Genomic DNA, 20,494 nt, shown 5'->3' on the forward strand with positions numbered 1-20,494 from the left:
GATCGAGCATTGTCTTTAGCGAGTATCTCCCCTCTCGGCAGAGAAGGTTCGGGTGCCGGCGCGCGTGACAGGTGAGTTGCGGCAGTGAGCAGGAGGGAGCGGGGGGGAGAGAGGGAGAGAGATCTACCCTCCGTCCCTCCCCGCTCTCCTCCGCCGCTCCCTGCCCACCGCCGGCAGCCAAACCTTTTCTCTCGAGCGGGCAGGTACTCGCTACGGACAATGCTCGATCAAGTATGCTCGCTTATCACTAGTCATCAGTAATTGATCAGGGGGTAGGACCCCGAGAATAGGTCATCAATAGTAGAAGTCCCGGACAATCCTGTAAGTGAAAAGATAGTAAACTCCCTTACCATTTTCAAAAGCAGGCCTGCAGTATTTGTGGTCTGCATGCTTTTTTTGTAGCAGCTGAGGCACAGAAGCAAATAGTACACTGAAATACCTGTTCTTTAAAGAGAGAGGGAGCACCCCACCTCAGTCAAACAGTGATGGACTCGGGAGAAGAGTCTTCCTGCAAAAGCAATCCATGACAAATCACTCCTGTAAAGAGCAATAAGTAATGCCTATGTGGCACAACTAACCTTTATATCATCGTCCAGTACTGATATCAGTATTATTTACAGAAATGCCAATTTCCATTGACGTCTTTCATAATTACATTTTGAACATGTACAAAATAAATCAATAGACACCATTTTAAACATTTTTTTAATACAAAAAAACAAACAAAAACACACTAGATGAGATAACATGTGACAACATAATGCAGCACAGAACTTCTAGAGAGTTCCAACTATGTCCTGGGGTTAAATTAATCAAATTTATCATCTGGCGTGGCGTTCTTGGGGAAAAAGCAGAAAGTTGAAGAAGTGATGAAAACATGAAAAACTAAAAAACAATTGAATGTAATCTAGCCCACAGAGTAGCCAAGAAATCAGTGCCCTCAGTTCAGTGTAACATAAAGAGAGATCATCTAGGTTACATCTCCTTGACTATTTTGGCATTGTGATTTCCATTATGCAGTCTCTTTGGCACACACATTTAAGTACAGCATTGCCTTGTTGCTTATGTGCAGGATTGAGGACTGGCCGTTGTGTACTGAAATAGATGAAAACTCCACTTTTACACAATTTACACAATTTTAATAAAACATCCACCAGATTAATCTTACAAGGCTACTCAACTTTTTATGTGCATTTTAATTTTGAGGTTAGCTTAGATCAATAATAAGTCATGCTTTTGCTTTTCGAGTCTTCTAAGTTTCAACATTTCAGGAGTTTGAGAATCTATGGTAATTTACACTATTGGATCCCAAATATCTGAGATACTGATATGATCCCCAGCCAGAGCAAACATCTTTCCTAAAGTATAAAACCAAAATCAAAATGATTGTGAATGGTCAACTTGCCACATTTGCGAAGATCATGGGCTAAATACCAAGTTTCCCCACATTTACTGTTCTGCTGTTTCCAAGTTGACCACACATTATTATCATAGTTTGTAGAATACGATGTTCACCTCCCTAGGAAGATTGGGTGTTGGAAGGTATATCAACTAAGCCTCTTTCCACAAACACATTACATGTGTCCTCAGATAAAGTTAGAAAACTTTGGACAGGAGGTGATGTTGGAATCTCTTACTGACCTTCAGATTGCAGCCCAGAGATGCCTTTTCCAATATATTTTTTTCCATGAAATACTGTGTATTAAACTCCCTGAAAGTTGCTTAGGAGAGGAAGAACTGATTGCCTATTTAGTGCTCACTGCCATAGGACTGACATTTTTTAAACATATATTTTGAGACTGCCTGGTTATTCTTGGTTTTTGGAAAGATATGATGGAATTTATTGAACTAAAAGTGAGTCCGCCTCAAGTACTGAATCCTAATGTCTGTATACTTTTGTTGGTTGAAGAGTTGGTAAAATCAGTTTATCCCTTATGACACTTCTCTTATAGAATGGTTGGAAGGGACCTCCAGGGTCATCGGGTCCAACCTCCTGCTCAGTGAAGGATTCACTAAATCATCCCAGACAGATATTTGTCCAGCCTTTGTTTAAACACTTCCATGGAAGGAGAAATCACCACCTCCCGTGGTAACTTGTTTCACTCATTGATCACCCTCACTGTCAGAAAGTTTTTTCTAATGTCTAATATTTGTTTCCTCCCCCTCAGTTTCATGTAGTCTTTCTTTGTACAAATGAGAGTAGGGCTGATCCCTCTGCACTGTGACAGACAGCCCTTCAGATAGTTGTAGACAGTTATTAAGCCTCCTCTCAGCCTCATAGGACATGATTTGCAGACCTCTCACCATCTTGGTAACTCTTCTCTAAACTTGCTCCAGTTTGTCTATGTCTTTTTAAAATTCTGCTGCCCAGAATTCCAGATGAGGTCTGACCAAAGGAGAATAGAGGAGGATAATTAGTACCCCACGCGATCTAGACACTCCTAATACATTCCAGAATTGTGTTTACCTCTTTTGCTGCTGCATCACATTGTTGACTCATGTGCAGTCTGTGGTATATTACTATACCCAAGTCTTTTTCAGATGTGCTGCTGCTTAGCTCAATTCCTCACATTCTATGCTAAGACTTTTCATGCAAAGTTGCTATATATATATATATATAGTAGGATGAAGTTCACCCCTAGAAGAGCAACCTTATAAGTACAATGTTATGGGTCTAAATGTACGCGATGTTAAATTTTCTTCTATAAAATAGACAAAAGTATTATGAAGGTGAAACCTTCATTGGCTAACCAAAAAAATTATATATCTAAGCTTTCAAGGCTTGAAAGCTTGCATATAGAATTGTTTTTGGTAAGCCTTTATACTGTAGGTATCCCCTCTGTAATACTTTTGTCTTTTTCATGCAAGAGTATTCAATATTGCATAGATTTTTCTGGCTAACACAGTACTGCAATATTTTTACTCTACATTAGTCTTCATACACATCCAAAAAATACTCAAGGATCTCCTTTTGTCCTGATTAGATGATGCATTATGTGTCTTTCGTTATGGACACCGTCACTTAGATCCTGGTGGCAGCATTAGGAAACTTCTGTAACCTGTGTATACACACAGACAACTTTCTAAATAGCCATCATTGTGTGCATGAGGCCATACTGGGGAAAATCCTTGTGAAAATGGACTCTATAGTTTGGTCTTAAGTGGAAGACCTGAATAATCTGAGGCTGACTGGTTGTTGGGGATGTGCTGCCTGACAGCCACATAGACAGAATGAACTGGTTAGACATTGGCATTTCTTGGAACCATTCTATGGTTCATCTGGACGAGTTTTACGCGCAAATTCCGTCTGATAGCGATAAGAAGGGAACTCGTGTGTTTTAATAACACATTGATTTCACATGAACGATTCTTGTCTTGCAGCAATGCTGCGAAATTGAAAAATCCCTGCATGTCCTATTTTTGGGAGATTCCTTTTAAAGGATCGCCTATCATTTTCGATGGGATCTTTAAAAAAAAAAAAGGATTGCACAAGCAAGTTACATGTGAGTGCAATGCAATTGTTACCATGGAAAACTATTGGAAGCCCTTGGGATTTTTCACGGGTGTAAAAATCCCAATTACAAAGAGGCGATGTGTTTTTTTTAAGCATCCAGAATTACAATTATACAAGCGCGATATCAGAATACGTTTCTTGGACCGATATGCCGCTTTCCTGTGTGAATGCACCCCATCACATATGGCCAAACATAAAGATGAATTTTTAAGCCTAGTCCTACTGTCATGGACTTGCTCTGTGCAAGCCTGAATAGTTATACTGAAGTGACATTCCTAGGACACAAACTATGGCTCTATGGTAACATTAAGGGCAGTTTCACATGAGCGTAAGCGTATTTGCGCGTTCATGAGTGGAGAACGAATGTTGCTGTTTTTTGTGCATGTAAATAAATATATACCAGTGCTCCTAGCCATTGAAATGGCTAGTTAGTCTAATGAGTTCAAGATATATTCTTCTCCTGCACAATAAAGCAGAGTATCACGCATCTTCTAGCATACTGCATGCATTGGTGAGCATATGGGTAAGAAAATAGCGCATGATGTGTATTTTTTTTTGCGTGACCAAAATGTGCAGAAAAAATACACGCATGTGAATGAACCCATTAGAATCAATAGGTGTTATTCACTGCATATTGAGCGTGTAAACACGCCAGTGTGAAGTCGGCCTAAAACCGGAAGACTTTAGTTATTTTAGTGGCTGTAATCATGCAATTACCGTTTTACATGCAGCGCTGTACATCCTGGGACACATTACCTTTTGAATTGTGATGTAGGATAGAACAGGATCATGTATTAAAGGGAACCTGTGAGAGTCTATGAGCACCATTAACAAAGTTCATGGGCTCCTATGACAGGGGTGTCTGTTCTTAATACTTACCTGCCTCACTGTTCCCTCACTGTCTACCTGCGTAGCGACCATTTGGTCCGTGCATTGGACTCCTCTCTGCATTCAGTGCACATGCATACCAACAGAGAACTGTGTGTGTGCAACTGCCCATGCAATGAATGCAGAGAAGAGTCCAATGCCGGGTGAATGGCAAAGGAATGGGCAGGCGGTAAGAAAAAAAGCACACCTCTGGACTCGGCGCCCCCTGTCATATGAGCCCCTAAACTTATTTTATGATGCTCATAGGACCATACAAGTTCCATTTAAAGAACGTTTTTTCACTTTTTATCTTTAGTTTGCGTTTAAAGGACATATTATGGCCTCTGCACATGGGCAGATTTGCATTGTGAAATCCGGAGTGGGATTCCACCTCACCACAGCGGCGTCCTCTGCACTGCGCATGTGCACCAGCGCATCGGCTGGCACATCAACAGCAGAGGAGGAGACGCAGAGAGGTATACTGGCGTCACCGGCCGGGCACCGGGTCGAACTCTGCTGCGGGAATCCCGCATGCAGGGTACAACCCGCCTGTGTGCAGGCGGCCTAGCTCGGGCATGCTTATAGTGCCACTCAAGACAAAAGCTGAGAATTCCACTTTTCACTAGAATAGAGGAGCCCACCCAACTGCCAAAGTCTCACGTAAGTGGTCATTGTGGTCCCCAGTAATCGGGTGTCTTCTGGCTATCTCAGCCTTTCTGTATGGTCAGGTCCTGGGCAGTGTTTGACCTATCCAAGAATCTGCACAGAAAATAAATTCTTGTGCACAGAATCAGTCTCCTGGAAGACAGCTATGGATCTCCGGATCGATAGTGACTGAGAACTTGGGATTTTAGGGTTGGGTTTACCATTTCTACTCCGAGCAACATAAAACTTTTGATAAATATCTGCATTGATTGCTAATAAAATATAGTCTGATTGTTATCTAAGTCCCAATTACCGACAAACACAATCTAACTAACAACACCTTTATAAGAACAACTTGCTCCATCTTAGAATTCAATGTACCGTGAATGACTGCAAGTTGTCCAGGCCCCGAGGCGGCCGAGCAGCTCCAAACCATGATGCTTGCTCCAGCTTGCCTCACAGCTGCGATGAGGTTTTAGTGTGCAGTGTTCTCGAAACATAGTGTTAGGCATTTGTGCTAAAAAGTTCAACTTTTGTCTCATCCATGCACAGAATATTTTCCTGCAAGCATTGTGGACAATCCTGGTGATCTTGGGCAAACGTGAGATGGACCGTAATGTTTTTTTTGTACAGCAACTGTTTCCTTTGTGATGCCCTTCCATGAACACCGTTCTTGTTTGGTGTTTTTCTAACAATGGACACATATTAGTGGTGGATCAACATTGTTGGGTAATAAGCTGAACTGGATAGACACGTGTCTTTTTTTCGACCTTACATACAATGTTACCATGTTCTGTAGACTGTATGCTGCTACCCTTGGGTTCTTTCTCACCTCTTTCAGGATTACCTGTTGTGTTACTGGAGTGTTGTTAACAGGACTTCCCCTCCTAGGGAGAGTAGTAAAAGTTCTGCATGTTCTCCATTTGCACATAATTTGCTTAACCATGGGCTGATGTATACCCAGGTCTTTAGCAATGCTTTTGTAGCCTTTTCCAGCTTCATGCATCTCAGAAACACATCTGAGATCTTCTGAAAGTTATTTGTATCGAGGCATGGTTCACACTTACCAATCTTTCCTAAGGAGAACAGATCTGTCAGCAACCAGGCTTTGTGTGCCTTTATTTAATGGGCAAAGCATCAGCGAAACCAACACTTCCAATCTTATCTCCTTTACTGAAATATCTTTTGCCAATTAGCTCATGGAGAAGTCATTAACACAGAGATTCACTTACCTTTTCTCTCTGGATGGTTACTTAATGTGTTCAATAAAAGACATGAAACGGTACAACTATGTGCTATTAGTTCACTTAGATTGTGTTTGTCTATAATTATGACTTAGATAACAATCAGACCATATTTCATTACTAATTAAAATAGGAATCCATGGGATTCCAAAAGGTTCGCTTCACTTGCAACTGTATATGTGCTGAAAACTATAAGCAAAGCAGGAGTACCCATATAATATTCAGAACTGGTGGAATATAAGGCACAAAGACAGGGTTGTGAGATGTACTCCAATAAAAAGGAAATTAAAAACATATTTATAGAGATGCGTTTGGCATCATAAAATATTTCATTAAAGCTCTCTGGCCAGGAAAGCCACGGTAATGTAACAGTTTATTGTGTATAGACAGATGTTTGTCAGTACAAGGATAGCGGATACCCTAACACATTCCAGCAATAGGAAACTTGTATGACAATATTCCATACGACAAGTCCTGCTTAGGCGCAAAAATATCTTACATCTGCTGTCCAGACAGGCATAAGGGCACTGTATACTATCTACAACAGAGGCAGGGCAACTGCAGAAGTCCACAAAATAGGAGGTTTCCAAATGTTGCATGGGGAAACCCCATGCACAGACGCATCGATGCCAATATCTTGACATCATTCATCTTCATGATGAAATGGCGAACATCCATTATATTACATACCACAAAAATAATGTTCATTCTACACTGAGCAATCCGGATGGAAAGGAGTTAAATAGTTAATCTAAGGAGGACATAAATTCCATGTTTTTGCTAACACCAGAACTTACTGTTTTAGGCACTTGTGAACAACAGCCCTTACAGCTCATGCAGACTCCTGTATTTGCAGCAGCAGTTGTCCGGAGCTGAACTTGCAGATTTGGAGGCCAGCCTTGACTTACGGTGTTGATGTGTGAAATTGGCCTTAGACAATACATTTTTTTTAAAGGAGTGGTCCAATTGTAAACTATTGACAGCCTATCCTCAGAATAGGGCATCAATATCAGATTGGCGGCGATCCGTCACCCGGGGCCCCTGCTGATCAGCTGTTCTCTGGGCTCATGTACCTATACACTGAGCTGATTTCTGCATGAAGTAGACTTGGTATTGCAGTCCAAGTTCCCATTCATTTCAGTGGAAAGATGGCCTGTAATACCAAGTTCAGCCACTGCAGTATGAACAGAGCTCTTTGCTTCCTATCAAATTCAACTCAGTGCACAATCTCACCAACCTAGAGAACAGCTGATTGGCAGGGGTCCCTGGCAACAGACCTCAGGATAGACCATCCATATTTTTCAGTTGATCAATCCCTTTAATGTGGATCCCATTGGCTGAAGTTTGCGGATAGGGTGAACTTTGTTCCTATCTGATCCTTTTGTTGTTTCCAGATATACTGTGTCTGGCAGCTAGCTATTATTCCCTGGGTCACTACCGGCCCTCTATACATACTTTTTTTGTTAAGGGCCTGGGCACATGAGCCTAAAAAGGGTCCTACTACCAATTACCAGTCACAATATATTACAAAAATGGGTTCTATCTAATAAGGTTCTACGGATTATATCTAGTACATAAATATCGCGTTATCCTGCTTCCCATCCCATATTACAAAAATCCCCTCCCTTAGGTCAGTTTCTCATACGTGTATTACAAGCGCATTTTTGCATCTGTGTTAAGGACAAGTGTCTTGGCCCAACCACAGGTCGGCTGACCCAAACTTACAGCATCATAGGAAGCTATTCTGAGAATGGCCTTATCCTAGTGCCCACCAAGTCAGGGTATAGAGAAAGTGACACAATGGGAGCCCAATGGGTCAGGCCCTTTTACCTCAATGGTGCATAGATATTCCAAACTGTGGCCCTGGTCCTATCTGCTACATTGAAACAACATATGAGTTCAGCGATGGGGGGCTAATTAATAAATAACCGATTGTTATGTCCATAGTCAGTTTAGAAAGCAGTGTATAAACTTTCCCTGCAGCCAGAAGAATGACTTTATAATAGTTCATTCTTAGTTATCTATATAGACCTGAAATTGTGTGCTCCAAATAGTGTAATGGCGGGATTAACAATCTGCTGGATTTTTCAAGCTATTTCTATTATTTTAGCATCAATCTATATCCATCTCATGTTGCTTTATCACATCTTTCAAGTATCAAAAGGACAAACCTTGAAAAGCTAAAAACTGTTCTGACAAAAAGTTTGACTGTTGTCCGTTGCAACCAATCAAAATCTTCACTACTTTCAAACCCGGAAATGTTAAATCTGGAATCTGATTGGTTCATAAGAACATCTTTGGTACTTGGTTGGTTTTATTTTTCCATCATTCTTCTTCACAAACATTTTATACATGACATCGACCTGTTGGCGGCAAAAGACCCCCAAACAATGCTCCATAGTGTAAGGTGGCTGACGACAGTGGCAATTAAAGAGTAGGTATATTGTTACATAATGTTGGCACAACACACTGAAGACCTGTCATAAGCAGCAGCATCCCTGATGGACCAGTGGTAGCTGTGATCAGCAAATGCTGAGTAAAGAAGGGGACAATCGTGATGCGGACAAGCGACCCAGGGGTACAAGATTAATCCTTTATTGGCAACACATTTCTGTGCCGCACCAATACTTTCTGGTAAAGGAGTTTTCCGGGGAAAATACTTAGTAGTTGAATGGCCGGGGTCCCGACCAATGAGCTGATTTTGCGCCCGCTGACAGCACCCATTGAAATCAATGCCTGCAGTTACAAGCGCCGGCCACTACACCAGGGTCAGAGCATCTGCCTCCAATCCAACCCCTGTGCACTTGTAGGTGCTGTCAGCGGAGATAGGTCATCAATAGTATTTTCTAGTCACCTAGTCAGGCGAAGGTGCTAAAAGGATTTAGCTTGTACTCCTGGGTCTCCTGTCAGCATGCCAATTGCCCCATCCTTTTCTCTGCACTGGCTAATTAAACTGTTCGTTCACTGAAAAGTGGAATTTTATAAATGTGGTACAATGGCCTCAGGTTACAATATTTTCAAAATGCAATGGTTTTTCCTAAGCCATGGCAGCTTAAAACTACATTCGACATACAATGCCACAAACAGTCGGATCTGTGACATCACAGGTAAAAGACTTGTAATACTGAAGTGCATGCACTGATTGGCCGTCTAGTAGCGCCTCCATAGTACAGGATGGTATCCTGCACTCTACTACTCTGCAGCATCTTCCAGCATGTTCTCTCAGGCAGAGTAGTCTGGACCTCTTCTAGAAGACTAGCCTGGGTTTGTATGCTGGGCCTCTCACTCTGACTGTGTAGGTTGGTCCCCCCTTATAATAACAGTGTATTCTAGAATCCCCCCATAATATGAGCCCAGCTATACAATCTCAGCTGCTCCTGACTGCTTCTAACTGCCCCCCTTTCAGGGCTGGTTCAGAATACACAGTCAGTCTACAGTTTAAAGACTTGTTAAACTTATTAAACTTGTTTAACAGGTTATTAACCCCAAAGGACACGGCCCTTTTTTTCCATTTTCATTTTCTCCGCTCTGAAAAAAATCCTAGCTCTTTTTTTATCTATCGACGTCGCTGTCTGAAGGCGTATTTTTTGTGGGACGAGTTGTATTTTTCAATAGTACTATTTAATGTACCATATATTGTACTTTTGTACGGAAATACGTGCGGATCTCCAGTCGTGGGAATGAGCCCTCAAACGGATTTTCACATTTTTTTTTAGTCCCCACGTGGTACTTGAACTTTCAATTGTTTGATCGCTCATGCAGTATAATGTAATTACATCATATTACATTATACCACGATCTAACAGGCATTCTATCTTGCATGATAGGCATGGCAGTGCTGGGTGCCTTCAGAAGGTGGCAGCCAAATGGCACTTCACGCTCTGATCGCGGGTGACCGTTTGGGGACCCTTAAAAGTGATCGTGGGATTTAAAAACTATTATGAGGGGTGGTCCAGACTACACAGACTGACTACTGTGATGAGGGGTGGTCCAGACTACACAGACTGATGACTGTGATGCGGGGTGGTCCAGACTACACAGACTGATGACTGTGATGCGGGGTGGTCCAGACTACACAGACTGACTACTGTGATGGTTGGTGGTCCAGACTACACAAACTAACTACTGTGTAGGAGGGTGGTCCAGACTACACAGACTGACTACTGTGATGGAGGGTGGTCCAGACTACACAGACTGACTACTGTGATGGTTGGGGGTCCAGACTACACAAACTAACTACTGTGTAGGAGGGTGGTCCAGACTACACAGACTGACTACTGTGTAGGAGGGTGGTCCAGACTACACAGACTGACTACTGTGATGGTTGGTGGTCCAGACTACACAAACTAACTACTGTGTAGGAGGGTGGTCCAGACTACACAGACTGACTACTGTGATGGAGGGTGGTCCAGATAACTCAGACTACAGTTATAGGGAGTGCTCTATTCCATACTGGATTTTTTGAATCAGAACTGTGTGAAAAACGTATATTTGCTGCCATAGCAACTAGAGTGTAGCTTTACTTAAGATGCAATAAAAAATATGGAATATGTAAATAGATCGCTCTGGAATCAGTTTTCATATCTGAAAAGGTGCATTATTTTTATCTCACCTGCAAGCTACTAGGAACTTAAAATAAAAGTTAAGTATCAAGGTTGGGGTCCTTTTAAATATATACAACACTCAATCATCATATAATACAAGCACTAAACCAGAATTGGCAGCTTATAACAACCCATGAAACAACTTCCGATATCTGCTACACATCTGTATGTAAATGTTTCTTGAGGTTCTTAGAATTGGAGATTTGTGAGATAAAGTAGTGACTATGATGGAAGATATTTTTCCGGACTTCCGCTCAGTCATCCTCTCCTCGGCCTGAAAGGTCTAACGGAGAATGATTGTTGGACCTTAGGTTTAATATCCCTTTAAGGTTGAGCAGCCCAAAAGAAATGCAATGGCTACAGTATAGATATCTTAAAAAGACAATAGTTGCATAGTACTCCTATCTGTAAACTTACAAGATATTTGGTTGAAAAAGTTCCTTCAGTTTATGCCGTCACTGTGTTCTCTCTGTTTTATGTTACATTTTCCTTTCCGTTCACACGTTCCACTGTCCCCATTTTCCACTTCGCATACCAGACAGCAATTACGACTGTAAAACAATCATATCAGTTTTGCTCTCCTTCTTTAAATGCCCCTTTTTTCTTCTGTGAATTCGCTCCATTCTGCGCCCATTGCTCATATAACGCCATATACTGCCCACGTAAGTTAAACATTTTTGTAACCAATAGCCATTGCTGTAAAATAATAGTCACCATGTAATAATGTTAATTGTGTGTTCCACAACGGAAGCAGATGATAAACAAGAAATGACCCCCATAAGCAACGCCCAGTGCCCCTTATACTACAATAAGCAATATCTTCTGCGTTACAACTATTTCAAAAAGACAATGCAGGTGTGTTACATGATAATGGTTAACCCATAATTCCTCTGTGGCAGAGGGCCCCACAATGCATTGCAAAGCTCTAAAGTCATATTTCATAAAATCTGCTTTAGCAGTTTTTTTGGTTTCTTTTCGTTGCAAAGGTCCAGCCTTCTGCTGTTCGATCTCATAAATTTCCATATGGAATATAATCCCATTCTCTGGTAGGATTTCATATTTTTCACTTTATATTTCCATTGAAACCTCAACAGAAGCTCAATAAGATGATGTAAATCTGTAAATCTCTCATGTTGGTAAAAGATGTGCACACCTACAGATGACAAAGCCATTTCAATACCCTGAAAGAAGAATTTAAGAAGAATTCTGGTTTCTTCAAAGCTCATTGTGGTCCACCAGGAAGCCAATGAAGCCTTCTGCAGTCTCAGTTATGTTTTTGAAATGAGCCAGTAAGTGCTGTCATTTCTTTGTTCTTTGTACAAGCGACATCTTGAATATATTAAAATAATGTACCCAATGTATCAATGATAGAATTAGAGCTTAATGGATCTTCCGAACTTTCCTATCAATCCAAAGTGGTCAATAGTTGACACGGTTGTCTTTGGCAATTAAATAATTTCATGTTTTTTTTCATATAAAAGCCACCCCACATATTTTAGTAAGAAGACACATCAACACATTTCATAAGACATCTTGGATTCTCAAACACTTAGAAACTTCTCTTGTTGCAAGCTTCTCAATTTGCTCCTTCCCAGATCACTTGCAATGTCATTAGAGCAATGAAGCTTTCTTACACTTGTCAAATCAGACTTGTTGTCCAATGGATCCTCGGCAAAGATGTCTCATGCGAATATTCGCCAAGTCACTTCTTTGCTATCATCAATTAGCTAAGATAAGGAGGAACCTAAAGTTCATTTTTTGGTGGTGGGATCTGGGAAACTCAGGTTCATTTTCTTTAGTCAACCCAATACATCAATGGTTTCCATCGTTGAGATGGCATTTAGTCCAGCAATTTCCCAAGAATGGATAAATCCACAACTTGAAATGGAAAAAAATCTCAGAGTGGTTTGGTTAGATAAGTGGTTTTGGTCAAAAGTGTTCCGGTGGACATCACATCTATTTAAGATGAAGAACTTCTTAAAAAAGCATCCCCAGCATTACTGGAGATAAAAGGTTGAACAGAGCTTCTAAAGTGAAGGTCGAGGTGGGGGTCTGTTGGGTGGTGGAGCTCTGCATGGAGGCGAAGCCAAAGGTGGGGGTGGAAGGCTGCTTGTTGGAGATGGAACAGGTGGAGGAGAATGAGTTGGTTGAGGGGGTGGAGTTATTGGAGGAGGAGGGGTGTAAATTGGGCTGTGGGGTGCTGTGTAGATTGGACTAGATGACTGTATATTATGAGAAGCATTGTTTAATGGGTATCTTGGTGGCATCGATTTCTTTTCCCTTGTGAAATTGATGCATCTTCCCTGCAATCATAAAAAGGTAGAGAGAAGTCAACATACTTTTGTTAGACACACAGCAAAATGACTTGTATTCTAATGGGCCGGTAAGGCATGCTAGGACTGGACTATGACATAACATTCTCACATCAGATACTGTAATTAAACTGAGACCAAAAAACTATGAATACAATGCATAGCATGGAAAGGGTTAGGCTTTTTCGCTAGCCGGACTTGCCTTTGGGTTATTTTCCAAAAATGACACAACTGCCTCAAACACTTAAACCAGTTGCTGGAACGGAGAAACTAAATAGAGCCCAAATAAATTGCACTGAGATTTGAAAATATGTGAATTATATGGCAGATTCCTTGGCTGCACTCGGGGTGGAAATCTGTCAGCTGAGGGTCATGTAAGGATATTAACTCGCTAGAGCAAGTTCTGCAACGCTCACGCTGGCCTGTGGTGCTAACATTCAGCTGAATCGAGAATGTTTTTTGTAATGGAATAGAGCTTGGAACTTTATGGATTAAATTTCTCTCTCGCCTCAACAAACCATTACTCTCTAAATGATGGGCATAGTCACTAAATGTGTTCCTCATGGTGAAGGTGTTAAACAATTCCCTTGGGGTTTGGAAGAGCAGGTCTGGAAAGTATTATGCAAGTGGTGCTTGTAGGAATGGATTAATGTACGGTATAATAAACACAGTTTTCTGTACAACACTCTGTCACACTCAGACTGTATATACAGCATTTACAAGGGGCACAAAAAATGGACATTTTTTTTGTTCTCTTACAACCTGCACTAGGCATTAAGAGGCCTTTGTTGTCTTAGTCCTCACTCCACCCTAAATTAGTGCCGAATTGTGCTAGATTCCTATAAACCCAACCAGCATCTCCAACACACATGTGTATGGCTCATGAAATAGTCACTGGCACAATTTTCTGTAAGATTAGGACTCCACAATTACTTTAGGCCATGCAACAATATGTCTAATATCATGGATTATTGCAACTATTTGATGACCTCCAAGATTTCCCCCCATTTTATTGTGATTGTTGCACAACCAAAAGTTCATTAGGAGAGACCTAGCCTAATGGTCCTTCTACATTAAGCAAAGCACTCCTGATGACGAGTAACCATCAAAGAGATTGTGATTGTCTGCCTGGAATTCAAATAGGCTGATTCAGGCTCTATTAGGGGACGAACAATTATTATAAATTCTTTTCAGAAGCTATGCATAACCAAAGGAATCCAGCTAATATAGAAAGTAAAACTCACATCCGCAAAAAAGCAGTAAAAGCCACCAATGAAAGAAAGGAGAGAAGGTCAGAAATAATAGAAACATATAGCAAATTATACTATTATAAACTGGCATTGAGATAATCCCAATGGGAAATCATAAAGTAGAGTCATATCTGATGTACTAAAAATGGTTTGATATTAGAGATGAGCGAACACCAAAATGCTCGGGTGCTCGTTACTCGGGACGAAATTTTCGCAATGCTCGAGGGTTCGTTTCGAGTAACGAACCCCATTGAAGTCAATGGGCGACCCGAGCATTTTTGTATTTCGCCGATGCTCGCTAAGGTTTTCTGGGCAATTCTACAAAGTGATGGGAACGACACAGCAACGGATAGGGCAGGCGAGGGGCTACATGGTGGGCTGCATCTCAAGTTCCCAGGTCCCACTATTAAGCCACAATAGCGGCAAGAGTGGGCCCCCCCCCGCACTGTCAGCGTAAAGATCATTCTCCTCTGGCACAGCTGTAACAGAGAAGAACGATGTTTGCCCATTGAATTCAATGGAGCGGCAATACAGCAGGTTCCACTGAATGCAATGGGCTGCCGGCGATCGCAGGATGAATGGTCGGGAAGGGGTTAAATATATAACCCCTTCCCTGCAATTCATCCAGAAATGTGTTACAATAAAAATATATACCGGCGTATAAGGCGACGGGGCGTATAAGACGACCCCCCAACTGTCACCTTATACGCCGGCAATACAGTGGAACAAAGAATAAAAAGCATTACTTACTTTTTCAGACGATCTGCGGCGCTCCTGCAGGCTGTCACTCCCTCCTGGTGTTTGCAGGCTCTTGCTCCTTCCTGGTTCCCGGCAGACTATTGCTTTCTCTACGAAAGGCTTGAAATCCCCGCCTCCAGAAACACAGCCAATCACAGCAATTCAATGACATCATTGTCATTGGCTGTGATTGGCTGAAGGCACGTGTGTTTCTGGAGGCAGGGATTTAAAGCCTTTCGTAGAGAAAGCAATAGTCTGCCGGGAACCAGGAGGGAGCAAGAGCCTGCAAACACCAGGAGGGAGTGACAGTCTGCAGGAGCGCCGCAGATCGTCTGAAGAAGTGAGTAATGATTTTTATTCTTTGCTCCACTGTATTGCCGGCGTATAAGGTGACAGTTGGGGGGTCGTCTTATACGCCCCGTCGCCTTATACGCCGGTATATATTTTTATTGTAACACATTTCTGGATGAATTGCAGGGAAGGGCTTATATATTTAACCCCTTCCCGACCATTCATCCTGCGATCGCCGGCAGCCCATTGGATTCAGTGGAACCTGCTGTATTGCTGGTTCCATTGAATTCAATGGGCAAACATCGTTCTTCTCTGTCACAGCTGTGGCAGAAAAGAAGGATTTGTCTTCTATATGTTCTCAATGGGGTCGGCGCTGCTGCCGCCGGCCCCATTGAGTGCATATAGAGAAGATTTATGGCCTTTAGAAGGACCGTTGGGGTTCTTGAAGCCTACAATACTCCTAACACTCTCCCTATAGCAGCTCCAACACGATAGCACTTTCCCTGAACTAATGTCAGAATGCATCCGTAGCGAGCCGCGGGAGGGGCAGATTTTTATACTCGGGTGACACCTAATCTCCCCAGCCACTCACAGTAGGGGGGTGGTATAGGGCTTGAACGTTGCAGGGGGAAGTTGTAATGCCTTCCCTGTCTTTCTATTGGCCAGAAAAGCGCGCTAACGTCTCAGAGACGAAAGTGAAAGTAACCCGAATATCACGTGGTGCTCGTTAAGAGTAACGAGCATCCCGAACACCCTAATATTCGCCCGAGCATCAAGCTCGGACGAGTACGTTCGCTCATCTCTATTTGATATATGTCAAAATTTTGTTCAAAAAATATCTGATGCTCCAGAATATTAAAATTTGGTGTTGCCATATTGGTGCTACACTTCTATGTATATGTAGGGGATTTTGTGTCCAGTATCAGACAGATATTAACCCTTTGCAATCCAATTTTGGATTCAGAGTTTCCCAGGGGGTTTTCTCTTTCTGCCATTATACAATGGCACCATTGGCTGGCTAGAGCCAGTACTGCGGTATGGGACATGCTGGAGAGGCCCCCGACAACAGAGTGGCCAGTAATATACAGTAAGAATACCCTACCGGACGTTTTCTGACATTGGAGCTGTACAGGCTTTAATCAGAATGTCTGTAAACGTCAGACAGTATATTGGAAAGCGTTAAAATATATTGAAAAATTAATCAGAATAGACTGCTGGACCTAAAAACAGGATGGAAACGAGCTGGAATGCAAAGGTGGACTCTCGTTTACAAGGTGCTGGACGGAGTAACTGGAGACTGCCTACTGCCTGGATAGTGCTCACATACATCCTAAACCTGGTGGGACATATCGACTGTGACAAGAATCTAGGGGAGCAATGGTAGAGTCGCACTTGTGAAGCCAGACCAGCCTGGGCCAGTTGTAGCGACGACTTCCATGCAACAAATTTTAAGTGAGGCCGACCGCAACACAAATATTAGGTGTGCACACAGGCCAGTTGTATAGGAGGGGACTATGTCTAAAGGGCTTGGACTGTTTAGTAAACTTCCATCTGCTGCATTGTATCCTAAACCCTGCATCACTGCACTTCCACCTGTGACAAATACATCTAACTGTAATTAGGCCCAGTACTAACCATAGAGTTTACCCTATTAATGCAAATATTATGACTGCCCCCATGCTCACTTTCAAAATCAACAGTTTTAACGACCTGAACAAAGAGGGCTCTATTCAATATCTCTGTGAGTAATGCCAGGCACTTACTATACTTCCAGGAATTGGCTAATGACCACAATAAGCTACACTCTACCACCAAGAAAATGTAATAGTCAGTAGGGCAGAGTCTGGCACTTATGTATCAGTCGTGTGCATTGGGCCTTTGTGAAGCTGCACATAAAGTAGAACAATTTTCCCCTAAAACTTCTCTTTGTTTAACTCTTTATAAAGATACTGTCACCTATTTTCAGCCTATAAGCAAAGCCTTTAGGCTAATAGTAGGTGACCCACTGAGTCCAGAGATGTAAGTGTTAGCGCTGGTGTGAGCCCTGGAAGTTGCCACTCAATGCATTGCATGGTGCTGCCAAGTAGTCCGCCTATTATAAAATGAAAATGGGCGGACTACCTAGCAGCACCGTGCAATGCACTGAGCAGATGCTCCCAGCGCTGATGCCAGAGGAACAATCAAGTATAAAACTTACATCCCCAGACTCAGGGGGCCACCTGCTTTTATCAGTGCTAAAAGTTTTCGTGCACGAGTCGTTGATCGCTCACTTCAAGTTTTCTTGTATTGAGCGATCAGCTGTTATCAGCGCAGCCGGCTATTATCACAGCCAGCTGTGCTAATAAGATTCTCTGTGCCTGTGTCCTGCTGTGAATTCCGTCCTCTGGTCTAGAAATGCATTCAACCTGTCTTTGGAGGCCCAATTTTTTTTCTAGACTTGTTAGCAACCATCAGTGAAAAATGGAGCATACATGGATGTACTTCATGTGCGCTATATATTTTTTTTGTGTACAACCATTGACATTAGTAGGTGACTGTTGTTTGAAAAGTTGGTACAGAATAGGAAATGCTGCAATTTTTTGACAGTCTGTGTCTGTAAGGTGGATTCAGACGTACGTGTATTTCTCCCCTTATGCGGCCATGATACTAACAGCCGCATAATGGGAAAAAACGAAACCACTGATTTCAATAGGATTTCAGTGCTTTCGTTTTCACTATTGGGAATTCTCACCTATAAATTGTATAGGACAATTAATGGGCAGCATATATCTTCCAGCAGCTTTTTTCAAACTCCTGCTCTCTGGTGCGGAGTTTAAAAAAACGGCGAAGGGGAAGAAATTCCCCTCATTCAGCAGCAATTGAGCTCCGTGCCGCCAAGCGTAGTTGCGCTTACGCTCATCTGAAAACGGTCTAAAACTCTATTGACTAATCGGTCAGTGTGGTGTCCAAATGCAGTCAATTCCGGACAGCATGCAGATGTGAAAATCGGTCATCAGAATAAACCAAACATTTGACTGTAGGATCAGACTACTGAAGGTCTGTTAGTTGTCTGTAACTTAAGAGACACATATGTCTACATAACGTGTTTCCCCGAAAATAAGACAGTGTCTTATATTAATTTTTGTTAAAAAAGGTTTAACTTTTTTACACGTATAGCTGCCTGGACACTATTTAAATTGACTTTTTTTAATTAACTGATAGCAGGGCTTAATTTTGGAGTAGGGCTTATATTTCAAGCATGCTCAAAAAGCCTGAAAAATCATTTTGCATCCTCAAAAATTCTGGAAAATCATGCTATGTCTTATTTTAAGGGTATGTCTTATTTTCAGGGAAACAGGGTAGTAGCTGTATAATACAAGTAATCATGACTATTTGTAACATGAAATCATTTTTTATATTAGATGCCCTGGAATAATCAAAAACAGTTGTAGATGTATACCTAACCTTTAACTATGCAATTCTGGAGACCTGGAGTGGAACTAGCGTTCGCATAATAAAGTTGGAGAGAAGCTGAAATAAGAAAGGAGCAGAAGTGTAGTACTTGGAGCCAGACCTTGGCTACTGTAGCTACTTTGGTTTCAGCCGGTTAAATGAAGTGTAAAATGTAATATTAATATTTACAATGAATTAACTTTGATTCACTGAGATATACAATGTTTTCTTAAAAATGAATTCCTTCACTGCTAACTCTGGAGCTGAAATTGCAGAAAATTAGCTAAAGCACTAAGGTGGAGCAGAAGTCGATCCCCTTCAAATCTGGAACAGTCTAGAGGTAGACGTAAGAGTTTAAATGGTTCTAGGCCAACCCGGACCTGGATCTAGATTAACAATGCGAGTCCAAGCTGAATCTGGCAAACTAAGTGCGCCTCCAAGTCTATTATATTGAATATAAACAGTTTCAAATACTATGGAAGAGCCAGTGAAGATTTCGAGGACCGCCTTCAGTATGACAATAATGGACTCCATAGTATTTGTAGAAGGAATATACACTGAATGGCCACTTTATTAGCGACAATGGTCCTTCCACAACAGAGTTTTCCTGTATGGAAATTAAACCTGTGACTCCAGATTAAGTGAGCAAGATTTCTCAGTTTCAGGGTGAATCCATATTAGAATGGGAAAAAAATTGAGCGACTTCCAATGAGGCCTGGTCATCCATGCTAGACTAGCTGCAGTCAGGATTATATACACTGCAAGCCTCGTTGGGTTTTCACAGGCAGCGGTGAAGAGTCTAGTGCAAACAGTGTAAGACCTCTTTCACATGAGCGTATATTGGCCACCGTTTTCATGGCTGGCTGATATATGCTACGATGTGATGCATTGGATTCCGATGCATCAGATCACATGGCCGTATTCCCGCAGCGTGAAAGCGCTGGGCCGGGCCAATATAGGGCCGAGCGCTTTCACGCCGGCCCACATAGATAGTCCTGGAACTATCTTTCTGGCCAGAAAATGTCGGCCGCTGCATGGGCCCCTATGGGAGCCTTTGACAGTGGCCGGAGAAGGGAGTGGGAGGGAGTTTAGCAGCGTGACTGCAAAACTCCCTCCCTCTACCCTCCTCCCCTGCGGCTGTTTGCAATGGGAGGGGGCGTAGCTAAGCTCCGCCCGTACCGCCCTTCCCATTGCTGCTTTGCGGACAGGGGGGGGGGCGGTAGCTTAGCTCTGCCCCTCCCATTGCTGGCTGCGGACAAAGGGCGGGGAGGGGCAGGAGCTTAGTTTCACTCTGGCCCGCCACCCCCTCTCATTGCACACAGCCGAACGAGAGGAGAGAGGAGGTGAGCTGGTGAGGGGGAGGGAGGGGAGGCCCAACGGCATTGCAGGCTCGGCATGTATGTGCCGGGGCCCATGCCGTCTGAATGGGTGCACAAACGTTAGATTTGTGCCCTGATTCACACGTTTTTACAGCCCCGGCGGGTGCACATAAAAACGCCTACGGCCGTGTGAAGGAGCTCTATTTGAGACAAGCATCCATCGAAAGTGAACGTTGTGAACGTAAAGAACTTGTCGACAAAAGGCATCAGTAGAGGAT

The 20,494-nt window shown here is 42.4% G+C and overlaps 1 protein-coding gene across 1 annotated transcript in view; it reads right to left on the reverse strand.

Moving 5' to 3' along the window:
- Positions 1–688: 688 nt before the first annotated feature.
- ANTXR1 (ANTXR cell adhesion molecule 1) overlaps positions 689–20,494 on the reverse strand; it is a 222,201-nt gene continuing 202,395 nt past the window's right edge. The window contains exon 18 of the mRNA XM_066593054.1: positions 689–13,177. Within this exon, the coding sequence (XP_066449151.1) occupies positions 12,902–13,177 (276 nt within the window). The 3' untranslated portion in view covers positions 689–12,901. The remainder of the gene's footprint in view (positions 13,178–20,494) is intronic.

Source organism: Eleutherodactylus coqui, chromosome 2 (assembly GCF_035609145.1).
Source record: "Eleutherodactylus coqui strain aEleCoq1 chromosome 2, aEleCoq1.hap1, whole genome shotgun sequence".
NCBI lineage: Eukaryota > Metazoa > Chordata > Amphibia > Anura > Eleutherodactylidae > Eleutherodactylus > Eleutherodactylus coqui.